We start from the raw sequence: 22393 nt of genomic DNA, 5'->3' as shown, positions 1-22393 counted from the left end.
AATGTGTACAATGGTCCTACCATAATGCAGTCATACAAGTGTATTTTTACAAGCAAAATGCATATGCACATCCTAACATAATGCAGTCATACAAGTGTACTGTGCTACAGGCAAAATGTGTACACTGGTCCTACCATAATGCAGTCATACAAGTGTACTGTGTGCTACAGGCAAAATGTGTACAATGGTCCTACCATAATGCAGTCATACAAGTGTATTTTTACAAGCAAAATGCATACACACATCCTAACATAATGCAGTCATACAAGTGTACTGTGTTACAGGCAAAATGTGTACAATGGTCCTACAATAATGTAGTGTACTGTGTTACAGGCAAGGCTGCCTTGTACTGGAGGCCATTATAAACAAAACAATGTATTACACCATATATACTCACTTATAGAGTCCAACTGCTAACAAAAACACTTATCCACCTTTGCATAATGCATTGGCACAGCTTGACATACAAGTGAGTATATATAGCATGTTAAAAATGAAAACACATTATAAAAGGTTATAATAAGCCAAAAACTATAATTCAGTGAAATAAAGCTAATAGAAATTTTAACTGTAAAATTAATTTGGTAAAATGAAATCTATGACCATACCCATATAACATCATGGACAGTGTTATACTAGGCACGTTGCTGTGACATGCTTATGTATTTCCATCCAAGTATGGAATCTATCACCATACCCATGTTACATCTGCAACAGTGTTATACTGCAGCATCTTACAGAGACAGAGCTCAGTATTTATAACAAAGTACAGTCTTAAGTTAGACCAACATGAAACTTTCTCATAATCCCCATGCTTTAGTGTTAGAAATATTATGATACGCTCTGTCTGTCCATCTGCCTGCAAGTCTAGTATGAAACTTTTGCATTATCCCCATACTTTAGTGTTAGAAATATTATGATACGCTCTGTCTGTCCATCTGCCTGCAAGTCTAGTATGAAACTTTTGCATTATCCCCATACTTTAGTGTTAGAAATATTATGATATGCTCTGTCTGTCCTTCTGCCTGCAAGTCTAGTATGAAACTTTTGCATTATCCCCATGCTTTAGTGTTAGAAATATTATGATACTCTCTGTCTGTCCATCTGCCTGCAAGTCTAGTATGAAACTTTCGCATTATCCCCATGCTTTAGTGTTAGAAATATTATGATACGCTCTGTCTGTCCATCTACCTGCAAGTCTAGTATGAAACTTTCTCATTATCCCCATGCTTTATAGTGTAGGGAATAGTGATGTCCATCTCGTACTAAACCAACAGGTGGAAATTCACCAATTAAGAAGGTTGCAAACTTAAGATGGCTCCAGCTGCCCATCTGTAATAAGGGTACACGTTTTGACTCCTTCTCTCTGAGGACAATGGGGAAGGGCATGCAACAACTGCAACTAGCAAATAAATTAATTTTTTTTAACCAAGCTTTTAGCATGCAGTCACAGCAGATGGATGCATATATAACAGACTTTTTATTATGTCCTATGAGTTATAGTCCACATATCCATCCATACAGAGAGAAAGCGTGTGTGAGAGAGAGAGAGAGAGTGTGTGTGTGAGAGTGAGAGTGTACGTGTGTGAGAGTGAGAGTGTATGTGTGAGAGAGTGAGAGTGTATGTGTGTGTGAGAGAAAGAGAGAGACACACAAAACAAAAAATCACAAGCATGTGAATTTGCCATGGCAAGCCATGGAATTTTGCTCTAGTTAAAATTGTCAAATAAACATTTTTAAATGTGTATGATTGACAATGGTTCCATGATCAGTTATTTTTAAAAAAATATTTCACAAATGAATTTGTATTTTTGTTTTAAATAAATTGGCCATCATTTCATGATCTATGGGTGAACATTTTTATGAAATTTAAAAAGAAATTGTTTTATTATATACATAAGCTTACGAGCTATCATGGTCGTCATAGCCTCTATGAATGTGCTCTCACCACGTCCATTCCTAGTTCTGGCCCAAATATAAACACGATACTTCCTGTTTGGAAGAAGTCCATTAAGGATAGCCTCGGTCACATAGGGATCATTCAGTTGTTCCTCTCTATCATGTATGGCACCCAGCAGTAAACCATCCACTGTGGACATTTCAGAACATATAAAGCTATTTATTTTACTTCATACAATTTCCTAATTACACATATACATGCACATATTGTAAAAATGTCCACTAATACAATATTACTTTTGTTGGTAATAAAGGCTATAGCACATGAGAGACAGAAAACTGTAAGCAAAATGAATTGTTGCCAATCATGAAAACTGCAACACTCTTGGACACTGCTCAGTATTTCAATACAAGCACTGTCGGCACCTCTCCTGCATTTCCATACAAGCACTTGGTAAACAACAACTATCTGCAAATTCAATTCACTGCATCACATGATGAGAATATTCCCTATAGTAAAACAGGTTCTCTGGAAATTTTTGTCACAGCATGTGCTAGTGTATTAAATGAATCCTAAACAGCCAATCAAAAATGAAGACAAGAAAAATTCCTCAAATTGTAAATGGCTCCCATTATCTTTGCAGGTAAAAACAACAAACCCAGACTCAGGCTGATTTCTGATGTTAAATTTGGTACAAAACCCCTCTTAATAGTAATGAAAAGATGCCCAAGTGGGCCAAAGATTGGTCACATGGCTGACATCTGCCTAGTAGCAAAATGCTAGACCAGCTGGGCAATGAATCAGGGTAAATAGGATTGCTTGTGAATAGAAATTTCTGCCACTGATTATAGGTGATGAAAACAATTGTTTTAAGGTTGCACTATCTTTTATATCTTTATCCATATCTGATGGCACATCATCATCATTTGTCAGATAATTGAAAAGCTTTTATGTTAAGATATCTTTCAAAGTCAGTCAAATTATGCTGAGCATTTATTTTGTTATAGGGTTTAACTTCATTTTTCAGCACAAGATAGGCTAAACATGGCAGCCAGTATAAATATTTTTGGCACAGTGTCATTACATTTATTAAGACACATCTATAAATCAGGCTGCACATTTCTGGGATGAGAATGTTGAATAATGGAACAAAATGCAAACCTTTATACTATATGCCCTGATTCAAAGTGGAGCATGCAAATTAACCTCTCAACTTTCTGGCTTGATCCAAGTGATTTAATATAGAAGAAATTTTACTTAATATAACACATTAGCTCTGTATGAGCTATTTTACCTACAACATAAACAAAACTAGTAATTCATAATTAAAAAACTGTTACACAGATAATGTATATTTATGATAAAATAATACAAATCAATAGTACAGTGCCAACAGTAACTGCAGATAAAAAAAACAATATAACAGTAAATCAGATTCAATTAGATAAAGTTTTTTGTAATACTTATAAACAGATCATACGATGGAGTATAATTAATAAATTAAGAACAAAATTTGGCAATTGTATTGTTAAAAGCATGTACAATGTCGATGATAACTGCAGATTAAAAGGTAAGACAACAGTATACAGCATGAAAATAAAGACATACATTGTACAGAAAATATGATGTCGGGTAATTGAGGGATATTTTATGTCCTCTAGTTAACTTGCAAAATCTCAAGGCAATTTATAAATGTAAACATACAATTCTGCTACATTCAAAAGCTATTAAACCCTATAAAAAAAATTGCCTCTGGAACCTCTATCTGGGACCTTTCTGCTTTTTCAGTATACAGAAATATTTCTTTTCCCCTCTAAGCCTGTGTGAAATGAGATAATAAGCCAGTGACAGAGAATGAACAATAAACGAGAAAAAAAATAAGGAAAAAAACCTTAAAAGTGAATCATTTTGTACCTGTCTGGAAGGCAATGTCAAATCCTGTCAAAATTCCATTCAGATCTGCAGTGTTTGGTAGATTCCAATCCAGCGTAAAAGCATTGCTGCTGCGAACACGGGCTTCAAAGTTCAGTACTGGACCAGGAACTAAGGAAGAGATTTGAGAAGAAAAAATAATTGTAAAAGAATGTACATTGTTACTGGAACCTACCATTATGATAACATAATAGAATGTTTATTTTCTGTAAATATTATGTGCTAAAAGCTTTTAGCAACATTCTCTGAACATTCAACACCAGATAAAGGATCCCAAAATGATGCCATAACAACTAGAGTCAATGAAAACTCTAATGGCTGTAGGACCAGCATTTTATTATTTTAGTTTTCCATTATTGGAGTTTTTAAATCTGCACGCAAAAAGTGTCGTTTATAATGCACAAATTATTAAATCATAAGTCATGGTGAAAATTCAATTGATTAACATTTTGAATGATCATACAAAACAAGGCCGCAACCCGACTGCTAAAGTTACGGATAGAGTAAACCAACAATTTTACTGAGAGATTCTGACAGAGCTGTTTGACAGCAACATCCAAATTCAAATAATAGCCATTGATAAACAAACTGCCCATCTCCATCTACAGTAGTCCCCTTCTTATAAGGCCACCCCTAATGCAGCAGGGAAGTGGCCTTATAATGAGGGTGGCCTTTCTAGAGGGGGATGACAAATGCAAATAGTAAATACATATGAAGAAAGTCACAAATACATTTAATTCAAAAACACTTAATATTTTCATTAAAATATCATATGCATGTTGTGAAATAAATGTAAAACAAACTGTGTCATCATTTTCAAAAGAATGCTATGAATAACCATTGATATAGTTTTAAAGCTGTCTTTATAATTATGTTACAGATCACATCATCTGTCACTTTGTTGGTAACAGTCTAAAACACAAAGCAGTCTCATCACAATTAAAAATATCCTTGCTGTCATATTCCCCGCATATGTCGTTTAGTCTTTTGTTCCAAGCTTCGACAATTACATTATTAACATCAGCTGATTCTCCACTAAGGACAGAACACTTAATATTGTGTCGCACTTGAAATCTGTGCAACCATCTGTTACTTGCGGTAAAGTCGTCATATCCCAATTCAACTGACAAAATTGTTGCTTTTTCTTGTATTCAAATCAGGATACAAACGTCTCCTGGCTCAAACAATCTTGCTTTCTCCGTCTATTTCACCTTCCCACTTCTGCAGAATTGTTTTATTATATTTCACGATATTGTTCAGCTGAGTCTTTCCAACATCATTTTTGCGACACCCTCCCCCCCCCATTCAGGCAGGTGAATTAATTTCACTTTCTCTTCTAAACTGAGAATTTTTCTTTTCCTCGATGACATGTTGATCTTTTTGCAGTAAGTTTTTCATGTTGCCAACTACAATACTGATAAAACAATTTTGTATGCATCTAAACAAATTGCCATGTGTTTTTAAACGAAGTGATCTTGTCACGTGATTCATTAGTCGCAGTCTGGTACCCTATTGTTTTTATACATTTCTTTACACTAAGTGAGAGAAGCCAAAACAGCTACGATATGTACCAATAACATCACGCAGATTTGACCTCGCGGCTGTTAGGATTCGTAATTTTGACAATTATTGTCAGTAGTAATAGCCACTAATTATCAAAATGAACAAGCTCAACATCTTACTAAGGGAAGCCATAAAGGCTATCAAACCATTTTCCTGCTGACTTGGGTATTGTACATCGATACTGCCACTTCTCAGCTGTTAATACTGTTCAATAATTGTAATCTTAACAATTATCAGAGTGACTAAACTGGACATCTTATGATAACACAGCAGTAAGGCTAATTGGATTACATGTATTTACCCGTTTGTATGGATTAAAATTTGAGTCTTTCTGTTTTTTTATGGAATAAATTTGGCTTCTCGTGAGGCGTAAATGATATAATATTAACCTTAGTGGTACATGTACTTTACTCAACACTTCTTTCAGTAACGAAAACCTGACATTGGGAAACAGAAATCGGATTACTTAACACAAGTTATGAATAAAATACTGGTTATGGATACATATTCAAATAAAATGCGGCCGCTTGTGAGGGGTAAATTTTATATTATTGCACTAATATGCTGGCCGCTGGTTGCGTTAGCCAGATGGCCTTTCACGAGGTGTACTTATGAACACAAACTCATCAGTGCTAGCGGATTCTGGCCGTAAGGAGTGGGTGGCCGCTGGTCAGGGGGGCCATTCAAGAGGGGGACCACTGTATTGTCATAAAATTGGTTTAGTTTTTTAAACCAAGTTTTTAATTTTAATTTCTTTTCATAATTCCTCATCCCCATGAAAACACGCACCAATAATATGAAACATCATATGTAACATATATTTATAAGTTGAGCCCTACTGCAGACAGCTCAGACCCTGATCTGCCATTAAAAAATGTACCAGCAGATCAGGGGCTCTTTTGTTTGCTAGGAGTAATCACTAGAATAAACAACACCAATGCCGATCTTCTGGCACATTATGTGACTGCAGATCACAGTCAATATTGTTGCAGTTGGACTCTACTTTCAAGTAAGTATAGATGGTATCAAGTCTCCATGGTTCAATATAGTACTTAGATGCTCTTTACAAAGCATCCCTGACCAAAAGTGCCTCAACCAAGAGATGATTTCTGAAATACTAAGATTCATCTCCTGCCTGACTCTTCTATTGGCTTTGGGTAAAAATCGATAGCCTGCATGGTACACAAGAAGTTAATAGTGACTGTATTCTCAGCTAGATTTGAGACCTGCAATTTGTACGTTGTTGTTGTTCTAGGGTTTAACACCATTTTTCAGCACAAGATAGGCTATACATGGCGGCCAGTGCAACTGGTGGAGGAAGAACCCTGGAAAATTCAGGGAAGAACCACCAACCCACGAGAAGCTACTGGCAGGCTTTTCCACATACCCAAGGTAGCCGAGCCTTGGACTCAAACCCATGCAGACCAAGGTGAGATGGCAGTGATCCAGAATGGTGAGTGCTTTAGACCACTATGCCACTCGGGGCCCCAATTTGTAGGTTATTAGGTCAGTTTTCACTTTCTATGCAAGTGACAGACTTGTAAACTCCTGATTAACAAAGAATTAAAATGATTTTAATTTTGATAATTTCTTCCAGTGTTCTTTGTGGTGCATTTGTCTAGTCCTGTGGCCAGTTGGGTACAGGTGCATTTTACCATCAATGTCCATGAACAAAGATCATGTCATAAAAAAGACCATGCATCAAACTGAAATTTTGTTTAATTAACATCATTTAGGAAGGTATTTTATCCATATCTGTATGGAAATTGGCAGAGTGCCTCTATTCCAGCCTCCAACTCACAATTATTTTACAAAGTAACTCAAACTGTGTATGAGCAGCTGTTCAATAACAAAATTACTCTAATGTCATTAAAAATATAGGATACAAATTATTTGCACTGCAATATAAACATGCATGATAATATCTGCTAATATAACTTCTATAATCTAAGGTTCAGATGTAACTGAACTGACAGGAAGGCAGCATTTCAAAATTCCTTTGAATGTCTGCAAATTCTGCATGCTATTTATCTAACTTCAAAAATCCTTCAATTTTGATCATTTTGGACCAAGTGGGACTTGTTTTCAATTGTTAATTGGGGTAAGATCCTCAAATCATTGACCTCCCTTAAGATTCTCCTGCCCAAGATCTACCACTGCAAAGTACACCAGCAGATCACAGCCTGCCTTATTCACTCTACTAATATATCAGTCTGCCTTATTCACTCTACTAACAGATCAGTCTGTCTTATTCACTCTACTAACAGATCATTCTGTCTTATTCACTCTACTAACAGACCAGTCTGTCTTATTCACTCTATTAACAGACCAGTCTGTCTTATTTACTGTACTATCAGATCAGTCTGTCTTATTTACTGTACTATCAGATCAGTCTGTCTTAGTCACACTACTAATAGATCAGTCTGTCTTATTCACACTACTAATAGATCACAGTGTTTATTATTTACTCTACTAACAGATCAGTCTGTCTTATTCACACTACTAACAGATCAGTCTGTCTTATTCACTCTACTAACAGATCAGTCTATCTTATTCACACTATTAATAGATCACAGTCTGTCTTATTGTCTTATTCACTCTACTAACAGATCAGTCTGTCTTACTCACTCTACTAACAGATCAGTCTGTCTTATTTACTCTACTAACAGATCAGTCTGTCTTATTCACTCTACTAACAGATCAGTCTGTCTTATTCACACTACTAATAGATCAGTCTGTCTTGTTCACTCTACTAACAAACCAGTCTGTCTTATTCACTCTACTAACAAACCAGTCTGTCTTATTCACTCAGTCGATCACAGTCTGTCTTATGCACTCTACCAGTCAATCATTATTCATTCTACCAGCTGATCAGTCTGTCTTATGCAATTTGCCAGCCAGTCACAGTCTTTGTTATTCACTGAACCAGATGATCACAGTCTTATTCTCTCAACCACTTGATCACAGTCCATCTTATCCACTCTACTAGCTGATCAGTCTCTTATTCATTCTACTAACCAATCACAGTCTGTCTTATTAACTCTACTATCTGATCACAATCTGTCTTACTCTATTAGCCAATCAGTCTGTCTTGTTCACTCTACTAGTCTAATCAGTCTTATTCACTAAACTAGCAGGTTACAACCTGTCTTGTTCACTTATACTTTCAATTGAACATTGTAGCTTTGATCTGTTGGCTCAATATACACTGACAGACCTGGATCAACAGTGTTTCCAACTGGTAGTAACCTTTTTAAGTTTAATGAATTTTTATCAAACAATTAACTACTCACTTCCAATAGCTTTCATAATAAATATGATCTTCACTTGCACATTTTACATAAAATCTTAACTGATGTGATACATTTATTCACTTCCTCAATGGCTTGTTCTCTCAGTTCTTTCATATGACAGGAAAATAATCAGCAAATATATCTGCTACATTCCTATTTTACGATCACAACGAATCATGTCAAAACTTTCTTGCATGTTAAGATCTGAGGATGAGAAAATGCAGTACTAATGAATTTTATTAAGATTTCTGCCGGTAGTCACCATCATTCAGGAAAAATATATCTGAACGGTTGGAAATAGCTTTCAAGTAGAGAAAAATTCAACATGACAAATATTTTTAGGAAACAATCTTCAATGCCTGCAGAAGACTGCCCATCCTCTTCCTGAGTGACAGGTCAGAAGCTAGCTCCTGGTGAGTACAATGATAATACTCACCGTCTGCATCTTGGCAGTCCCAAGTTAGATTTTGCATGTAGCCACCCACCAAGGTCACTTGATGGTTTCTGAAGTTTCTTACACCTAAAAGACCAGGCTATCATCAACATCTGAGCATATATAAAGTACATAAGCTTCTAACAATAGTTATATAAAACATAAAAGTTTAAACTATTAGACTGGTTGTTAAAAACATACCTCCTTCTGCAGTCCTAATTGTCAAAATTTCACTTGGTGGGCCAACATAGAAATTGTTCATTACACTGATTGTACATTCAATCTGGTTAAATGCTGGTAAATTCTCCAGGGTATAGATGGCGGTTTGGGTTGATCGCTTGAGGCGTTGTCCAGGTGTAAGGATCTCATCCACTAGAACATCAACTTCTCGGAATGTGCTAACTTTCTCATTTACAACCCAGAAGGATATCTGCACAAAAAATGTATATATCTAATATAGAAGGTCTAAAAGCCCTATAAAAATGACCACATTGTTCATTAACAATTATTTTTGCTGCATTGCTGTAGTCATTCAACAAAATAGGTGTCATCAAAGTGTTAATTAGTGGGTATTTACAATAATGTTTCACAAAAATGTAAATCTTTATCTGTCAAAGAGAAGCTTGTTGCCGTGGACAGGATTAAGTCTGGTGTTAAACAAACACAACTCAGTAGCAGGAAGCAGCTGAAAATTGATCAGTTTAAAAAAAAAATATAAAGTACACTACAATTAGATATTTAATGTGCATTTCAGTATGCATCTAATTCAAAAATGTGAGCTTGACTCAATTATTTTAATATTCTGATTCATAGCAGAGAAAATTCTAGCAGTATGAAGGTTACATAGACATTGTTTATTTTCCAAGCTGTGTGTGTTTGCACTGAATTGTGCATGTGTGCACTGAATTCAGACACATAATGACTAAATATACTTCTCTGTGCATATTTACAATGGAATTATTATGGATTCACTGTTATGGATGCAATGGGATCGGTTCATGAGAACACATTTTACAACAGATATGAACATTCTGCATATCTAGCAATGTATGGGCCTCTGAATAAATTAAAATATTAAATATGCAGTCTCTGTTTTGACTATTTCTCGTTTAATGTACATTGATTTAAGATGTTAACTGTGCCAATCAAGCACATAGTTTTGCTCCAATTCCTGTTACTCCAACCTCCTTTTTTGTAGAGCCTAGTGGATAAACATGCATCATTTCCTTCAGTTAACTGACTTTTTGCTTATAGCAAGGTATGGTACATATCACAGTCCTGCTCTGTGGACCCCACCCATCATGCTATAAAAGGGTGAAAATCATGAAATTTGTCTACCAAAGAATGAATGAATGAATGAATGAGTGAGTGAGTAAGTGAATGAATGAATGAATGAATAGGTAGCAGTAGTAGCAGAGCTGCCAGACTCGCAATTAGTGAAATGTGTGATAAAAATTAGTGCAAAATTATATCATGACACTAACTCCATCCACTTCAATGGTCAGAACTGCATTATATGAAAATCCTAAAATAAAATGAAAACATATTATTTACACTGATTACATGTAAAAATTTATTTGCAGCCAAATTTACTGATATACACAGACTTCATGCTATTTTTCACAGTATGATGCTGTGGCAATCTTATACTTCCTCAATTAGGTTATAGTAAATCTGTTTTCAAAACAGTTCAGGCTTCTTGCCTGCTGATTAATCTTGGTGATTAAAATTGTTGCAAATTTTCAGCACCTAAGGAGGCACTAAAGTTTGTCTTATTTTTCCTCACAATAAGAAAGAATCTTTCACCGTCACTGTTGCTGATCTCCAACTGAGAAAGGCAGGTCATGTTCAACAAGAAAGCTCAAAAACTATGTTTCAGCATTGGTAGCTTGCATGACTTGTGCAGGTGGCTTAAAGTATTCCAAAACTGAAATCTGCTGGGGGTGCTATAACAGTGTGCTTTTTCATATTCTTATGCCACATGCCACAGGGGCTTGTATTGTTGCTTACAATTTATCTGTCATACATGTACTATATAATAATATTACTACATGGTACATTTATGATAGGCAAATTGTAAGCAACAATACCAGCCCTTGTGCACATACCCAACTGTAATATTCACAGCACGCTACTGTGTGAAAAGCATAACGTACATCGATGTTTGATGGCTGAATGTTAGGCCAAATTTTTGTGTATTCCAATCTATACTTCACTTTTTGTTGTGAAAATATTTTAACTGCAGTGTAACTTAATTACAAAATGGTATTAATCCATAAGACGAAATGTCAAACGGTGAACAATTTGTGGTGTTAGAGCATGCGTGGAAAACTGTGAACTCTTAGCAAATTATTACACTTGCTAAACTTTCAATATCTAGAGTTGAGAAATTCATGCCAAAATCATTCGGGTTGGAAGGTTTGGTAGTGGCGTAACTGGTGGATGAAAAACCTGTGAGGAACCACTGATCCACAGTAAGCTAGTTGAAAACTTTTTCATGTAGTCTGCTAAAATGGCAGGGAAATTCAAATTGCATAAATACACTTACATACAATGTCTACCAAATTTCATGTTTATCTCAAGCAGTTTTACTTAACTATGCTAAGAAGGTATTTGTCCAAAAAGTCCAAAAATGTCTAATGGAACTACTATAATTATAACTAAATTCCTCTGACATGCTTTAGTAATCAGTTACTTTTTTATCTGGGTAATTAGAGTACTTTTACATTCTTCAGAGGTCCTGAGTGGCTGAATGGTCTAAAGCGAGTACTCACCATTACGGATCACTGCCATCTCACCTCTGTCTGTGTGGGTTCAAGCCTTGGACTCTGCAAATGTGGGTATGTGAGAAAGCTTGCCAGTAGTTTCTCGTGGGTCGGTGGTTCTTTCCGGGGTTTTCCCAAGTTCTTCCTAAACCATTTATACTGGCTGCCATGTATATCCTATCCAGTGCTGAAAAACGGCGTTAAACCCTATAGCAACAACAACAACTTCTGTTCAGTCTGTCACAACTCATAATTCTCATTGGTTAATTCACGTTTTGCACTGAACAATGTTTTTTGCACTATGAGTTCAATGTAACACACAGAATACAATACTGTAAATTTGAAAACAGTTCTTTTTTGGTGTCCTTTTTTCATCTCCTTTATTCTAATTGTGCTTTTAGGTTGCAAGTTGCTATCAGTTGAAACTGTGACAAATTGTAATTTAATTTAAAAGTAATTATTACTTGGCACTGCTTCTCCAGAATTTATTTCTGTTGTTGTTGTTGTGGGGTTTAACGCCATTTTTCAGCACACGATAGGCTATGCATGGTGGCCAGTATTAATGGTGGAGGAAGAACCTGGGCAAAACCCCAGGAAGAACCAGCGACTCACGAAAAGCTACTGGCAAGCTTTCTTACGTCCCCATATTGGCCGAATCCTAGACTCGAACCCACGCATGCAGAGGTGAGATGGCAGTGATCCATAACGGACAGCGCTTTAGACCACTTGGCTACTCGAGGTCCCCCAGAATTTATAATAAATTACACTTACGGATTAGTTTACCTTTTTGCAGGTACTGATTAATCAATATAATTCATTACTGTACTACAGTGTCAACACCAATTAAACAACTTGCTTAATTCTTGAGCATTGGCTGAGATCTCCCAAACTCAAAGAAAAATGGTAGGCCAACAGCACTTAGAATTACAGATTATTGCACTCTCTTACCTTGAATCCTCTAAGTTCTCCTTGAATATCTCTCATTCTTCCTGCCTCTGTCAACCATGCACTATCCCAGTTCCATTTCAGCTTAGTAGTTGTTGATCCTGTCTCAGTCACACCAATTTCAAACACTCGAACTTTTGGAACTGCACAAAACAATTGATATAAAGGAGCCTGGTAATTGCTGTGAAGGAAGTGTTTTAGTAAATATTTAGGAATATTTACCCATTATAGTATCACCAGTAAATAACCTCTGCCATGTCTGAATCCAGTCCTCCATTAAAGAAGAAAATGTGTATCTGCTGACATGATACACTATACCCTGGCTGACCATTCCTACCACTAACCTCGTAATGCTGAGAGCCAAGTGAGGCAGCTGATAGTACCATTTTTATAAGTCTTTGGTATGACTTGGCAGGGGTCCCTGAGTCCTAGTCTAACCATTTAGGCCAATGAAGCAGGCAAACAGCGAGCTAAAAATATTTCTAAGGATACTGTTAAAGCTATTTTATTCACAAAATATTTGTAGGTTATATCCAAATGATATCTTTTACAACAAAACATAAAATACTTTCTCATGTATAACACATGCCAAGTGCAAACAGGGTAGAATCAGATCTGCCAAATCATTAGACACCCGCATAGTCTGTTGGTTACCAGAATTTTTTTTCAAGCAGATGGCTTGAACCCTATCTGCCACATCACTCTGCTCAAACCCCAAAATCAGAGAGGATACTTAGTCACTGTCATTAGGCATGCTAGTATGGGCAACAAAATCAGAGAGGATACTTAGTCACTGTCATTAGGCATGCTAGAATGGGCAACAAAATCAGAGAGGATACTTAGTCAATCTAACTAGGCATGCTAGAATGGCCAACAAAATCAGAGAGGATACTTAGTCACTGTCATTAGGCATGCTAGTATGGGCAACAAAATCAGAGAGGATACTTAGTCACTGTCATTAGGCATGTGAGTATGGGCAACAAAATCAGAGAGGATACTTAGTCAATCTAATTAGGCATGCTAGAATGGCCAACAAAATCAGAGAGGATACTTAGTCACTGTCATTAGGCATGCTAGAATGGGCAACAAAATCAGAGAGGATACTTAGTCAATCTAACTAGGCATGCTAGAATGGCCAACAAAATCAGAGAGGATACTTAGTCACTGTCATTAGGCATGCTAGTATGGGCAACAAAATCAGAGAGGATACTTAGTCACTGTCATTAGGCATGCTAGAATGGGCAACAAAATCAGAGAGGATACTTAGTCAATCTAACTAGGCATGCTAGAATGGCCAACAAAATCAGAGAGGATACTTAGTCACTGTCATTAGGCATGCTAGTATGGGCAACAAAATCAGAGAGGATACTTAGTCAATCTAACTAGGCATGCTAGAATGGCCAACAAAATCAGAGAGGATACTTAGTCACTGTCATTAGGCATGCTAGTATGGGCAACAAAATCAGAGAGGATACTTAGTCAATCTAACTAGGCATGCTAGAATGGGCAACAAAATCAGAGAGGATACTTAGTCACTGTCATTAGGCACGCTAGAATGGGCAACAAAATCAGAGAGGATACTTAGTCACTGTCATTAGGCATGCGAGTATGGGCAACAAAATCAGAGAGGATACTTAGTCATTGTCGTTAGACATGCCAGAATGGGCAACAAAGTTACGGAAATCCTGAAAGTACTAGGATTCAAACTTTATTCTCAATAAAGATACAGAATGGCAAACATTTTGGACTGATAACTTGATCCTGGTCTTCAAGCTAAACAAATCTGGTGAATAGATGTCATCAGTCTGTACTAATTCCAGCAGAGTGGAGAATATAGATCCTCAGTTTACGCTGATCCCTGCTAAGAGGAGAATACAAGTCCTCTGTTTAAACTGCTGAGTGGAAAACAGAGGTCCTCTGTTCTTGCTTATTGCAGCTGAGTGTTTATCATATATGTGGCAGATGGAGTCACCTAAACTTTTATACTGCATATAATTATGTTCAAGTCATATTTAAACAACATAAACCCAGACATGCCACTGCATAATGCCCCAGCAGATCAGGGTCTATTTGCACAGATCCATATTTAATATAAATTCAATAAAACACAAACTTACTTTCTTCAAATGAGTAGAGGGTGTATTCTACTGGGTCTTGCATGGACTCTCCTACATTGTTCTTCGCCTTCAGGGTAACAAGGTATGGGGTGTATATCTTGTTGGGGATAGAAATGTTGAACTGAGATGTGGTCCACCTGGGAATGTTAAACACCTGGGGCTGTGTGGTTCCTCTCTCTTTGATAGTCAAAATGTACTGGAAGCCTTCACTGTTGTGTTCTATTTGTGTCATGGGCTGAAAAAAGGTAGATAGTCAATGGCATGTTTTACACAAAAATAGCAACAACCTGTTTTATTGTATGTTGTCTATGTCACTTTTAACATTTCTGGCTATACCATGCAGAAGAATTGGGAGCCAAGTTTCTTTCCCAAGGATACACCAAAACAGTTGACCTGATTTGCCTGGCCAGTTATCAAAACCATGAGTCTGAAACTCTAAGTCGAACTCACGAATCTGAAACTCTGAGTCAAACCCATTAGTCTGATACTCTGAGTGAAGCCTGTGAGTTTGATACTCTGGACTAAAACCTGTAGTTTGATATTCCATCGACTAAGCTACTGCAGATCTTAGCTGTATCGATCTGAAGATATGGTATGCCGACATTCTGCTTCATATTGCTTTTGAACCACTATCTCTTAACAGACAATTCTCACCCTATGTGTCATAACTTGTAAGGACAATCTAGTTATTTAACAGACTATACAGTGCATTATAGCTAAATGTAAAGAGTGTGGACTCCTCAATAACTAGATCATTATTAATGAAAACATGTTTATCTTAATCTCAGTCTGAAATTACTAATTCAGCATTAACATCTTTAGCAGAATCAGTGTTACTTTTGTGTTCAGTATTTCAATTGGGATGAATTATTTATTCCAATTATTATCCACTGAAATTACAATATGGACATCAATAATATTCTTGGACAGAAACATTAATATGGAATTAGAGTGAATTCAGATAAGAACAATTTGGGATCATATTATTATGATACATCAAAAGACACTTAGTACATCACCACAATCTAGGCCACATGCAAATTAGCATATTTAAGACAACCAGAACACCAAGACCTTCAATATTGGAACTTGCTTGAAATTCCAATGGAAATTCAGTTGCAACTTTATACATTTGGACTTGTGATAAAACTTCTGGGACTATCTGGGATTTAATTCCCAATACTGTTAAGTTCTTTTCAAACTTTTCACTTTGTATTATCAGTTGCATTTTCCAAAACTTACTATTACTTATTTTAAGACCACAGAGTCCAAACAACATACATACATGCATGCATACATACATACATACACATATATATATCTTGAGAGAGAGAGGTGGACTTAAAAGCATTCCGACTACATTTGCTTAGTACTAACACTTACTGGTGTACTTTCAATGCTCAAATTCAAACTTTTCACTCATTCTCCAGCAAATATTTAAGCCTATTGCATCCTTTACTATCCCTATATGTGAACCTACCGTCCACTCAAGTTTCAAAAATCCTCGGCTGTCTCCAATGGATCTCACATTAACAGGGTTCCTCTCAGGCCGAGCAGGATTGGTTCGGCAGACAGTTGGCGTCTGAAAACTTGGAGCACTCTGACCTATTTTATTTGTAGCAATAACACGGAATGTGTAGTTAGCCCAAGGTGACAAAGGTACTGTGGCAGTGTTTTCATTTGCCTTGGCTTGGTAAATGGATATCCACTGATCTTTGTTGAATGTGGTGTTAAACTGAACAACAAAGTAGTTGACAGGGGCATTGTTGTCCATTCCCTTGATCCATCTAATGTCAGCACTTTTATCCCTGCATCTTGTGATTTCAACACCTGTAGGACTGTCTGGTTTGTCTATAAAGGTAATCAAGAAAGCATATGTTGGAAATTTCTTATATCCCGACCTTTTTAGGGAAAATCGTAAGTTCATCCAAACCTTCTGTATACCATATGTACTCACCTGTAAGTCCAGTCCAGATACAAACTGCACAGACCCAAATCTGCCATCGCATAAAGCACTTACAGATCTGGTTTGATGCAATTTGGAGCAATCACTAAAACCAACCATATACCAAACTGTGCAGCTGCAGATCAGGGTGTATATTTTTTGCGGTTGGACCAGACATAAGTAAGTGTATTTAGTATCTCAAAATGCACTGGTTTACAATCATATGATAATCCCAGGGGTCCTACCTTGTAAATTTGTTAAAATTTGAGGGTGGGCCTATTATTTTTCCCAAGATTTTCTTAGAGAACAATTTTAACAGTGGTGGAGTGACTTATTATTAAATGGTAGTTTATGTTAATGTAGCCCAAAACTCCTCAACTCGAACTCAGTTTATCTGAAAATAAAACTGCATAAATGAGCTGTATTTTAATATATGTAGGAATATGTAGGAAGAGTCATCTATAGTTACATACTCCGTTTCCCACTTATGCTACCGAATGGTCCAGAATGCCCAATTTTACACTACTTTTAATCCAGTCCATAAATTTAAATACTGTGCTTTTTGATAACATACAAAATACTGAATGTGGAAAATTCTAAAAAGAAAAGGAACCCCTATGCAACTTTCTTAGTATGTATACCATGTTTGTTTGAAATACATTAACAATGAGATGTGTACAACAGAAATGAAAATGTTTCAAGGACAGATGGATGCAGAGCAATGGCATCCATATTATAACCAAAAAGGGATACAAAATACAACGTAGCTTAAAATCTGTGAACAATAAAGCAAACAAGAAAACTCACCTAGAACTACATATAAAAATATTTGCCCGATTCTTTTATAATCAATTTCATTTTCAGTTACTTCTAAAGAGAATCTTTCCAAGTATAGATTGTTTGTAACGGCAAATTTATAAATACATTTTTGGGGCCATTTATGGTAATGCACATATCTACAAAACTGGAAAAGCTTCAAGCCTTTTAAATCCCCATGTATAAAATAACTTTGGATATACCATATATAACCACTTAAAAATTGAATCCACAGTCTCTGAACATAATGTGCTGGCAGATCATGGTCTAGGTTCTTTGTTCTACTGATTAGTCCAAACAAACTACACAGACCCAAATCTACCAGGGCACTATGCAATGGCAGAGCTTGTTCTATGCAGTCTGCAGCATGATCTGGCCTGTAACCTCACGACCAGTTTTGGATGTCATCATAGTAACATAATAAATTTGGCTGAATAAGCTGTAGTATTTATTATTATAACAGAACCTATTCCTGCTAGTGTTTCTCACATAATATTCCAGGGTTCATACAGATCAGGAGAGCTGAAATTCAGTGATTTTTTAATAACCAGTTTCCAATGACTGTCATGGTATCAAGTGTTCTGCTTTAGTTACTAATTTAAATACAAGCAACAAACACAAAAACAAAACAGAAATAAATAAATGTAATATAAAAGGGAAAATATATTTAAAAAGAAAGTCATTGTAATCCAGATATTAACCATTGCCCTTTAGCTTCTATACTTTCTTCTCCAGCTGCAGCTCCAGTGCTTTCACTTTAGAGATGCTGCCAGGATTTTATCTAATGGGTGGGGGTCGGGGTACCCAACTGTTATGAAAATATAGGGGGAGTAGAACAAAAAGGAGGGAAGAGGAAATGGCCATAGTTCACTATATACCTAACACTTTATTTTTAAAAGATGTTGAGTCCAGTTGTATACACATTAATCTGTTGATTTTTCTGAGTTTAAACTGTTCCTCACCAGTGTATACACATTAATCTGTGTAGAGACGTCCCTGCTGAATGGCCAAATATACAGCGAGCTTAGCCAGCTGGAACAAGTTAAACACTGTTCCTTATGTTTATTATGTACATTTTTTCGCTACTCATGGGTAATATCTTCTGCATACTTTAACTCAAAAATAATATTTTTCACCAACATAATCTCTGCTTAACTTTCACTTTCTTGAATCGGTGTTTTACTGAGTATGCCAGATTTACTATCTCTTCAATAATGCTGTATTGGGATTTTAAGTCCATCAATGCCATAGCCTGCTTGTTCAGGCAATGGTATTTTGATTAAATAAATATATTTGCCTCGTAATGTGAATTTTAGATTATTTATTAAATTTAACTGAACCTTTATAAAACTATATGTAGCTATGCTCAAAGTATTTTGAATAGCACATTTGTAAGGAGAACTGGTACATTTCTGGAATTTACCCTCATTATTACTTTCTTTTTCACTCATAAACTTAAGATATTATGCCAAAAGATGAATAAAATTTGAAATCTAAAAAATAGCATGAAGTCACAATTTTCTGGACTTTGGAAATATGCAAACATGTCAAAAATATAAACATCTTTATAGTACCATAAATTAAATAAATGTGTGATATCCCTACCTTTATTTGTGTGAATCAACAAGACAGTGAAAACAAATCCACATGTTTTCTCTATCAAGGACAATTTGGTGGTAAATTGTCTCCAATTGTACATTAGAATTAACCTTGCCCTGAATTAATCCAAAAAGAAACTATACTCCAAGTAGTAAATAAAATATCCAGACAATACTATGAAACACTCCTCAAGAATAATGAAAAGTTAATCTGGGTTCATAAATCCATAGTGTCATAACACTCACCAAATGAATAGTCCAAATGTTTACACCTCTTATGCTGGTGATCAGACCTTATGGGGTGTTTTCATCGACGTCATGATTGAGTACGCAAATACCCACAATGCAGTGCGATCACACTTGCGCCACCATTATGAGTCCCTAACAAACCTTTGTCAACATTAGTCATCATGTATATTCAAGATAATAATCTGATTTAACTGTCGATAAGACATTTACTTCATATATTAAACTTGAAATTAAGTGCCTTATAGAACGAAAATAAAACTAAGGCTAGAAGTTCCCTTGCTTTTATCGAAAGACATAATAGTGAAGCTGAACCGTAATCATGTATATTGCTATAAAATAGAAATGCATTCTTGTTTTACAAACAGACAATATTTACATTTTTAAAAAGTGTGTCGTATCATATCCCTAACCTTGTCATCTTGAAAGAGTATTTCCGGACAATGAATTTCAGGATACAATATCAGTTATGAATTAAAATTTTACAGCATGTGCTTTATGCCAGAACTTTTATGTACAAATACTTTTCGCGACAACAGGTGTTTGTACCAAAGACAATTGACAAACCAGTTTAATTAGACTGGTCAAATATTGTATTTGTTGTGGAGATTGTGGACGTAGGATGATAGTGAATGAAAGTGATAACCGTTCAAAAAGACATTACATCTTCACTGTATTCAAACGAAACACATGAAAAACGGAACATGACTTTGTGTCGAATGTCAAAACTAAGTATTCCTGAAATGCTTTTAGAAATATTAAACTATATATTTACAATTAACTTTTTAACTTGAAAGATAACCAAATCATTGATTTCATCCCATAAAAATTAAAAATTATTAAATGTTTCTGCTTGTTTGTGTATCCATTTGTTTATGTGTTTGTTTATCAATAGATCTTTTTGCTTATGAAAGAATAACAAAGATTGTTGAAATTTAAACATTTTACTTGAAGAAAACAAGTAGAAAAGTCACGCATTCTGTCTCGTGCGTTTGACATGCACAACAGAATGTGATGTATTATTATATTCTTACGCATAAAGGGGCCCTGAGTGGCCGAGTGGTCTAAAGCGCTGTCCGTTAAGGATCACAGCCATCTCACCTCTGTCTGCATGGGTTCGAGTCTCGGATTCAGCCAATGTGGGTATGTGAGAAAGCTTGCCAGTAGCTTCTCGTGGGTCGGTGGTTCTCTCCGGGGTTTTTCCGGGTTCTTCCTCCACCATTAATACTGGCCGCCATGTATAGCCTATCGTGTGCTGAAAAAATGGCATTAAACCCTACAACAACAACAACAACTTACGCACAAAATGAGACGTGCCTTCGTAATTATGCAGGAAGAACAATGTTATCAGGTGCCGATTTGAGGGGCTAGGGGCTCAAAATGGCGGATATAGAAGTACACACCTTTTGTGACGTCATGTGAAAACAACGGATATGGTGTGCCAATTCTGGCAAAAAAGCTGAAATCCATTTACAAATGACATCAGTTCTGATTACATGTGTGACCCAATCAATTCAAAGAGCAATTTCAGTCAAGGCACATCAGCTAAAATTCTCAATTTTAACACTTTTCTAGCTCCAATAGTCTGAAGTAATTCAAAGCTTTAAAGTAAATTGCCATCACTATCAGTAGACCTATTTGCCAAATAAATTATCTAAGATGAATCACGCTGGCATTCAGTGCTTTTGGATTGTCATAGGTAGGCCAAGCCTGTATTTTAGACATGCATTGTTCAAACTATGACAATGTCTTGTCCAGGACTAAATGTGACAATTAAACTTAGTTAAGTCAAAGAGTGTTAATGACATTATGTAAAAAGGTATTATGCATGATATCTGATTACATCATGTAGATTAGGATAATGTGTGTATGTGTGATTTGGATTTTTAAAGATGTCTGCAGTGTGGCAGTTTATAGTAATGTCTACCCGTACGAAATAATTAGGCGGATTCCACATGGAACTTAAGCAGACTCCAAGCGGAATCTGCCTAAAATGTTAACAATCTGGTTAATACAAAGGCGGACATGGAAAATTTGAGAAGTCAAAGATGAATCCATCTAGAGTCCGTCTAACTCTAAGATGGACTTTTGTCAAATTCCTGCTATAAATACATCTTTAGGCATAATTTTGGACTTGGTTGATTTTCCACCCACCATCTAGGTGGAATTAGGAACTTAGTCACTGACATCTATTATATGAAAGGAGGAATCTGGACTTAGTTTATTTTCTAACCAGCATCTAGGCAGAATGAAGAACTTAGTCATTTACATCAGTTAAATAAGGCAGAATTAGGACATGGCTTTTGTGTGTCTGTAAAGTTAAATGACTGAAATATAGTGATATTTTGTGATTGTAATATCTCTGACAGATCAATACAAATATCAATAAGATATAATAACATTTATTGTTTCTTGTACAATTTGAATGATTTTCAGCAGCATTTATATTTCCTGTTTCTGATAGCTGTAATTTTATTGTTTATTTTGGGCACAATTTATAACTTCTTTCCACAGCTTTCCTTATTAAATTTCTTTTTCAAATTTGTTGTTGTTGTTGTATTTTTGTTTAACTTCAATTGGATTTAACTGCCCTCAAACAAGTTTACATCTTGTTTTCCATTTTAAAACGTAATATCGCTTTTCTCCTAACCTGAATTTCCTCGATATGGACAATTTTTTAATATCGTCTCCGAATTTTTTTTTAAATAGTGCTCTATCCGGTCCCATTCCACAACGAGCTTTCAAAAAAGTGTTTGTTCCGTTTTTTGTTTAACAGAGGATCATTGTATAAAGCTTTCTGATTGGTCAAAATTTTGTAATTGTCCAATGAATCATTGCGT

The 22393-nt window shown here is 35.9% G+C and overlaps 1 protein-coding gene across 4 annotated transcripts in view; it reads right to left on the bottom strand.

Moving 5' to 3' along the window:
• Nucleotides 1-22393, bottom strand: part of LOC149788031 (neuroglian-like) — a 101799-nt gene that overhangs the window by 47874 nt on the left and 31532 nt on the right. For all 4 annotated transcript variants that reach the window (XM_089974308.1, XM_089974309.1, XM_089974310.1 and 1 more), the window contains exons 14-19: nucleotides 16429-16799; nucleotides 14949-15183; nucleotides 12835-12974; nucleotides 9323-9551; nucleotides 3815-3943; nucleotides 1907-2089 (exon numbers count right to left, since the gene is read on the bottom strand). In XM_089974308.1, coding sequence (XP_089830434.1) covers nucleotides 1907-2089; nucleotides 3815-3943; nucleotides 9323-9551; nucleotides 12835-12974; nucleotides 14949-15183; nucleotides 16429-16799 — 1287 coding nt within the window. The remainder of the gene's footprint in view (nucleotides 1-1906; nucleotides 2090-3814; nucleotides 3944-9322; nucleotides 9552-12834; nucleotides 12975-14948; nucleotides 15184-16428; nucleotides 16800-22393) is intronic.

Source organism: Sinohyriopsis cumingii, chromosome 11, assembly GCF_028554795.1.
Source record: "Sinohyriopsis cumingii isolate HCF-2022 chromosome 11, ASM2855479v2, whole genome shotgun sequence".
Lineage (NCBI taxonomy): Eukaryota > Metazoa > Mollusca > Bivalvia > Unionida > Unionidae > Sinohyriopsis > Sinohyriopsis cumingii.
Note: the sequence above shows the minus strand (reverse complement) of the source record. Positions and strands in the feature narration are given on the sequence as shown.